Genomic DNA, 8,063 nt, shown 5'->3' with positions numbered 1-8,063 from the left:
TTCAGTTTTAAGGCCGATACAGGCCGATACCGATAGGGGGCCGATTATATCATGCATCCCTATTGTGCAGCTCTAGTAAGTTATTAGTCCAAGCTAAGAAAGCTGGCTGCTCACATTTTTTTTTTAAATCCAAGCAAAATTAGACAGAGTTGGGTGGTTGAAAAAAGTGTTATACTGAAAAGTCACCATATATATCAAAGAAATTGTCTACATCTACCATATATGGCTAAACAATGTTTCAATATCAGTATTCAATTGAATTCAATTTTGTTGGTGTGACTTAAAAATGCATTTATGATATATTTTAATGTACGCTGGAATCTATGAATACAGTATTTGTCAATAACTGACGCCCTGGATTTGATGTGTTTTTGTTTTTTTCTAAGCAAATATCTCTTAAATGTTTTTTTGGAAGGAATTTTATAAACATTGTAGAATCATTGCAGTTTTAACAGACATCTATTGTGGGCATTCTTGGATGTCTTTTTGCAGATTATATGATATATGTTTTATTGATATGAAAAATTTGATTGTTTTGACCAAAATTGAGAAATTTATTGTGATATTAGTTCTGGCCATATCTTCCAACCCTACTACTGCATTACTTTTGTTAAACCACTCCTCCATCACTGACAGTGAAGCCTCCTTTCTGGGCTAAAAGCACTGAACTGTTACTAAGTGGCTGAAAGTTTCCTTTCTAAGAAGAGCAAGGAGGCATAGAATCCAAGCTGCTTTAAGAAGTTTCCACACATGTGCTCATTAGTTCACTATAATATCAGTGCTGAACATATAAACATTCATTTGTATAGTTTGATGCATCTAAATCACACTAGTAACTTAAAACAGTAATAAATGTCTCATTCGGTGTAATGTATCAATATGAAAAAAAGCTCTCCCTTTGACATAATTTTTTTTGATGAATCAGCTTTTGACATTTATGTTAATTTATTGATATGCAGCTGGTCACGTTCATTTAGACCCCGGAAAGCTCTGTTCTTGAGATGTTTCAGACTCTTTTGCAGCCCTGACAGCACAGTGAGTCACCGACTGTGGGTGTGTTTTAACTTTTTACGCCAACTGATATAAATACCCAGCTATGTGTCACACAGTACTGTCATTGAGATACAGCTGCTGGAAATATGCCTAATAAACACTGCTGGGTTTTATACAAGAAATACCTCATTTTAGGTACTCGTCTGTATTAACCTTATATAGGGCAATTTACCATTTTTGATCAATTGCATACCCGTTACAAATGGAGTCCCCCCGTCCCTCTGTGAGGTCTAGAAGAACAAGATCTATATCCAGCCATTCAGCAAAGATACAGCTACATGGCTGTACATCTTATTTTGGCATTTGACCAAAATTTGATGAGCCCTTGAATGATTACCTACTGTAAATTAAGTTGGGAAAAAAAGTTAACAAGTTAAGAAAAAAGGTAAAAAGCTAATTAAAAATTTAAAAAGTAAAGTAAAAAATTTAATAACCCTAGTTAATAATTGTATTTAGGTTTATAGACTAAAAACTGTAAGTGCCAGTATCAGCATTATTGCCTCTAAGGTTATGTTGTACCAAAAACCAATGTGTTCCTTTCACTCTCCGAGTGTTTTTTATTAATTTCTTATAGAAGCACTTTTGTTAATTTTGTTAAAATATTCAGGCAAGTTGGCGTTTCTTTATTACATTGAGATAAATTTTTGCCATCAAAATATCCATATTTTTTGAATGTTACAAAGATAATAAGGTCTTGTTCTAGATTCCAATAACGCTATTGGCTTGAATTTTTTGATTTTCAAAGTATTTAACTGAGTGCCCTATAAGGGGTTAAATTCAACATCTCTATGAATGAGTTAGGGCCACACAAACTTTCTGCTAAAAATAAACCGATACATAAGAAAAATAAGTAGAGGGAAATTCAAGAGTTGGTTAAACACATTTATTTGAACTTTATTGCGAACTCTAAAATGGCAGCAGTGATATAAAGGCTGCATTTGCATAACACTGTTATCCTGACCCCTGCTCTGAAGTACTACCAGCATTGATGTGGTCATCCATGCCTGACCAGGCAGTTTTGGCTGCAGTAAATGAACCTACATGTGGAGGAGATTTTGTTTCTTTCTCTATATTCAGGTATGGCCTGGTGCATGTTTAATTATTTTTAGTACCACCCTGAATGCAGTATTAGTTGCATCCAAGTGTGTATTATAACCAGAGGTGGTCCTGTTTAGAGTGTAATTGTGTAATTATACCTGTTTAATTATTTACCTATTTTGTATTTAACCTGTAAGTGTTCTTATAGTGTTTGATAAATGGAGCTGAATAACAACCATGTTAAATTATATTAATTTGGAAATAAAATTCTAAAGTTAGCTGAATTAACTTTATACTGAACTTTGAAAAAATAAAGGAGAGTAAAATTTCAGATTTAGTCACTTTACAACCCCAGAATTGGAAGTATTTTGTCTGGATACTTTACATCAAAGTTCATGGCAAATTAGTGCAAAAATGTGAAGCAGTAGTTTTAAGCCTACCCTTAAAAGTAGACAGGGTGTTTGCCTCAAGGACTAAAACTGGTAGTTGGTTCCACAGGAGATCTATCATCTGTAAATTGGAAGCTGCAGCAAAGGTCATTCTTGTGTTAGAATTGCCCAGTTCTTTGTTTCCATCTATATCATCCATCGATCTTATTAAGATGATTTTTCTGTAAGGATACTGGTTCTCATAAGTTCAGGTTAAAATATATGTACCCTATAAGTGTTGATACAAAGCCATACATTGTTTGCAACAGTCTGTTCCAAAAAATATATATGAACAATATTTGATTTGAACAGAAGACCTGTTTGGGGACATATAAGAAGTAAGACCAACATTATAGTATAAACAAAAGAAAAAAAGATTAATTAAACAGACCTTTAAAGAGGTTTGACAGATTTTTCCTAAAGATGCTGCCACCTGTGGCCAAAATACAGAACTGCAGCACTCGTCTTCTCGCGCTCGTTCTTGGACGTTTTTTTTTTTTACTTTTTTCAGCTTATGTGGAGTTGCCAGTGGTGATTGCGTTGAGCTGGGCATCGGTTGCTTTTACAAAATCCGTCTTGAATAAAATGCTTTCATTGTTTGCTAGGTTGGACCCATTTAATAACGCACTTAATGTCACAGCAGCAGCGCGGGAACTTCTGACCCGGATCAAATTTAGTAAAATAGCATACAAGCTTAAAGATGCATCAGCGCTGAATGACTGAGCAAATCAAACCATGTTTTAGATGTAAAGGGTCAAATAAAAAGGCTATTTTAAAATAATTTTTTTATAGGAACAACGTACAAAATACCTCTTTAAATGTTAAAATGTTCTTTTTTTTCTTTCTATTCCAGAAAGGCTTCAGCAGACACCAATCCGACTGCTTCAACAAGACTCGCCAAAAATGTAGACCCCCATCCTCCAAGCTGCAACATTACTGCTGCCAAACACCCATCAAGCAGCTGGACTTTCAACAAGACCCTCTCCAACCTCATCAGGTATGTTTCCATCCCTTGTCATAGCTGCCTATTCAAGGTCAGCTGCAAGGAGTGTTTTAAAACCAGAGCACGTTTGCTTTTAATTGCAGGAAAAACATTCTGAGATTCCTTGACCCGGAGAGAGACATCTCAATTCTAAAGGGCACATTGAAACCGGGAGACATCATCCACTATGTGTTTGATCGCCAAAGCACCACAAACATCTCAGAGAATCTTTATCGTCTGTTGCCAACCGCATCGCCACTAAAAAACCAGTATCACAAGCGCTGTGCCATCGTGGGGAACTCTGGGATCCTGCTTAACAGCAGCTGCGGACCAGAAATTGACTCACATGACTTTGTAATCAGGTGCGTGGATTTCCTTCTTTCCGTCATTAAAATGTCAGTAACTTGACTTTATTATCAAAATACTCAAATGTGCACAAAGTAGCATTACTTAATGCAACAGCTTGCACTCGTAGCATGCCTGCTTTTTGCTCTGATTTCCAAACAGGACGCTTTAAATGAAGCCATCAGCGTATTCTGTGTTTGTGTTGGAGCGCAAGCACAGAAAGCACTGTGTGTGGGATTTATGTATCGCCATTTACAGCTGCTGCTGCTGCTGGATGAAAAATACACCTGTTTTTGGCCTTGCTGCTATAGCAGATACCAAAAAACTGTCTCTGATTGTGTACTGAATTCGATGGAATCTAACAGAACATGCAAAGGTTGTGAGAAACTCCCTCTCATAAATCACCCACTTTAATGTTGGTGCATAAATGAAGCAGGTAGATTGAGCGCCTCAGATTCTGAGTTTATGGAGAAACTGATTCTGCTGCCTGTATATATAGGCTGATGTGGAAGGGGTCATGGTTTCTCTCCAGCTGCATGATGATTTTAACAAATCTCTGTGGTAATGATTGGCTAAAGGCAGCTGAGAGGAAATGTGTCACTTTGAAGAGCTAAAGCATTAGCTTTGGCATTTACACCCGAGATGAGAAGATAACATCTCAGCTAAATATAGTTCTCTTCCTTCGCTTGGTTTCTAAAAAGTAGGTTGATGGTGTTTGAGGTACCAGGTACTGAGCAGCATCAGTGTTTGCATACCAATTGTGCATTCAACAAGATGCTTGGATGAATGTTAAACAGGAACACTGGAAATAGGCTCCAAGCAGAACAAGACTATCTAAAAGTTTAACTGCAAAGACAATTTTGTGTATATATTTTTTTAATCACTGGATTTTTAATGTTCATACGTAAATATGAAGACTTTAACACGTGTTGACATGTTTACAACTACTGAAAATACTAAACTGTCACCTGAGAGTGGAAATATATAAAACATGATTCAATTTAAATTTGAGATTATTTTATAAGGAATATAAGGACATTTTACTCTGCAAAACTTCCTCAAACCATCATATTTGTTATGTCAGTGGAGACTGTGTTCGCCGCAGCTCTGATTTCTGTATTATAAATCAACTGGTGCAGGTTTTTAAAGGCCAATGCTGATCAGTCAAACTGATCTCTGATATCTACTTCCATTTATTGGGGGACAGATTTAGCTTTTTTTTTCCTCAATTTCCTTTTTTTTTGGTTGGAAGAAGGGTCTTTATATCATTACAGTTATCATCTTCACACATGTAAGATTCAGTTGTCCTTTTTCCATTTCTGTTTTCTTCTCAAATGTAAAGCACACAAGATAAACCTAAGAAAAGAGGTTAAAAAAGAAGAAAGCAAACTAAAAACAAAAAACAACCCAAGAACTTACACCTCAAACATTTCACCTACAATCAGTTATTCAATCCTAATGGAAAGACGTGACATAATTCACAGGAGCATCTTACTGTCGAAATCATACAAACTTGGGGAGTAACATGCTTATCTTATTGAGTGAGTTAAAAAAAAAAACTACCTCGCTCGTCCAAAAACAACTAAAATGACACCTGCAATTATTGGAAATCGATCGAGGACAGAGACGAGGCAGCCATGCGTTAATCTTCTCTGTAGTGAGAAAGGATCTGGAAACCATGAAGTCAAAACATCAGCTTGTAAATGGGCCGATCACTTCCCAGAGTAATATAAACATTAATAATTGTAATTTCAATCCTCTCTATTTTGTCCTTATATATTAATAAACATTCCCTTATGTTTTCCTCTGCAAATATGATAAGGGAAAACACAGTTTTCTGTTTTTGAAACTAAAATGGCCAGCCCTCTTTTTAAAGGATAAGGAAATATGCACTTGAAACTGCTTCTCTTTAATTTTGCATGTTCAGATTGACTCAGATGTGTTCTTAGAGAGGAAAAATCTGGGCCTTCTCCCTTTTTTACTTAGACATAATGTTGCTAATTTCTTAGGGTTTATTATCTCATTATTATTAAAAAACATATAATTTCTAGAGGAATTTCTGGTACAACAAATACAAACTTTTTCTTTCACATGCAATCTGCATGTGCAGTATGAAGAACAATACAACTAAACTAAAAACAATGTCTAGACCAATGCTGATACCAGAAAAAACACACAAATAGTGGTCAACATATAATCCAACCAATGGGTTAATCTCGCCAGTGTGGTTATCTTGAACAGTTAAGGTGATAGTTTCTAAGATTAACTTTATCTTTATTTAAAAAAAAAAAACAATTAAATTCTGGAGAAACATAACATAAACAAGGATATAAAAAACTTTGTTTTTATGTGGGACTAGAGTTGATGCTTTACTTTGTTTTGTGATTTCGTCTGCAGTTTCATTGCTTTCTCTTCCAGCGGTCTAACATTTCCACTTCCGTCAGACGTAGCTGCACACATACAGACACACATTCACGCTCTAATGACTACCCTGTGTCAGTTTGTGGACCAGAAAGCTTCACCTGGAGCACAATTTGCGATGATTGCTCACCATGAAAATCACTAGGTGAGATAAACACCATCCTTAGCATTGTGGCTGCCAACTAGCACTAATTACATCATTTACCCTGCGAAGATAAAACCCAGCTTAGATTTCTGGCATTCTCCTGAAAGAAAGGGTAAACATCCTGATTGGTTTCTGCTTTGTTTCCCTCGTTTTGGGGGCAGAACAAACTCCTGATGTACCAATTTGAATGAAATGTTTTTCATCATTATTTATAAGACAGTATTTTCAGTTTAAATCAAAATCAGAGGCTGGGTCTTGTTATAGTTATGAAAAATCAGCTTTGTGTCTCTTGTTTTAAGGTGTAACCTGGCCCCAGTGGAGGAGTATTCTCAGGACGTGGGCCTTCGGACTAATCTGGTGACCATGAACCCCTCTGTGGTGCAGCGGGCCTTCCAGGACCTGATCAGCGAGGAATGGAAGGATCGCTTCCTGCAGCGTCTTCGTGACCTCAGCGGCAGTGTGCTGTGGATCCCAGCCTTCATGGCCAAGGGTGGGGAGGAGCGCGTGGAGTGGGCCCTCCGACTGATCCTAGTGCACACTGTTGACGTGCGCACAGCCTTCCCGTCGCTGCGCCTTCTCCATGCCGTCAGAGGGTAAGATGAGATGCAGGCACAGCTGCTGCGCCTCATGGAAACACCTGTGAGCTGCACAGCCAGGGGTGTTTGCGAACGCTAATCTGCAGGTGGCTATTTTTAAACGCAGCCTTACAGCTCCTCATCAGAGACACTCAGCGAGTGGGCTGTCTCTTTGTTATCATGTCTAGTTATATTTGTTTCCCATAACATCAGTCTTTTTTTTTGCTGCTGTCTGTTTTTGGCTCAAATACATCATCTGATATTTGGTGCATTATGCTCCTTTTCAGTATTGTTGAACAAATAGATTTCCTCTCTTATAGTGGGTGTCAGTCAGCAGGAGAACCAACTTTCTTTTGAGATCTATTTCTGTACCATACATCATAACTTAACTTGCAGAGCCTTACAATATATTCACTCAACTCTTTCTACATTTTCTCATGTGTTAACTAGAGCTGAAAAATTAATGGGATTAATCATGATTAATCAATTATTGAAATAATCGCCAACTAATTTAGTAATCGATTAATCACTGGAGTATAGAGACTCTACAGCATGCCTTTAGCTGACAAAGCAACACACATAGAGCTGTAATTATATGAAAATTGTATAAAAAAAAATGTGTATATATATATATATATAAAAACATTTTGTGTTTAAGATAGAAAAATATATTTTAATCTGGTAATATATCCAGAACTCCTCAAGTGGAAAAGTTGTAGTTTCACCTGCTTAAATTAGTAAAAAGTCTTCTTTAAGGAACCTTTAGCTATCTGATTATTAATTGCTTAATAAAAAAAAATAATGGACAGATTAACTGATTTGCAAAATAATCTTTAGTTGCAGCCCTAGTTACAACCTGGCACCTCCATATATTTTAATCGGATGTAAAAGACTAAAACATAATAGTGCATTATTTTAAGCTGGGAGGTAAATAATTCATGTTTGTCATTTTTTAAAGAGATTTGAATCTAAAAAGCTCAGCATAAATATGTATTCAACCTCCTTTCCTCTAATACCCTATCCAAAAAAATCCACTTTCACTTTTTGTCTATTTGTGCTTTCCTAACTATAGCTGT

General features: G+C 36.5%; 1 protein-coding gene across 1 annotated transcript in view; it reads left to right on the top strand.

Moving 5' to 3' along the window:
* Positions 1-8,063, top strand: part of st8sia2 (ST8 alpha-N-acetyl-neuraminide alpha-2,8-sialyltransferase 2) — a 19,958-nt gene that overhangs the window by 2,541 nt on the left and 9,354 nt on the right. Inside the window, exons 3-5 of the mRNA XM_015378723.1 lie at positions 3,373-3,516; positions 3,606-3,863; positions 6,712-7,005. Coding sequence (XP_015234209.1) covers positions 3,373-3,516; positions 3,606-3,863; positions 6,712-7,005 — 696 coding nt within the window. The remainder of the gene's footprint in view (positions 1-3,372; positions 3,517-3,605; positions 3,864-6,711; positions 7,006-8,063) is intronic.

The sequence above is a fragment of the Cyprinodon variegatus genome, unplaced genomic scaffold (assembly GCF_000732505.1).
Source record: "Cyprinodon variegatus isolate N-32 unplaced genomic scaffold, C_variegatus-1.0 Scaffold177, whole genome shotgun sequence".
NCBI classification, from domain to species: domain Eukaryota; kingdom Metazoa; phylum Chordata; class Actinopteri; order Cyprinodontiformes; family Cyprinodontidae; genus Cyprinodon; species Cyprinodon variegatus.
The sequence above is the reverse complement of the archived record's forward strand: the minus strand, read 5'-3'. Positions and strand labels throughout refer to the sequence as shown.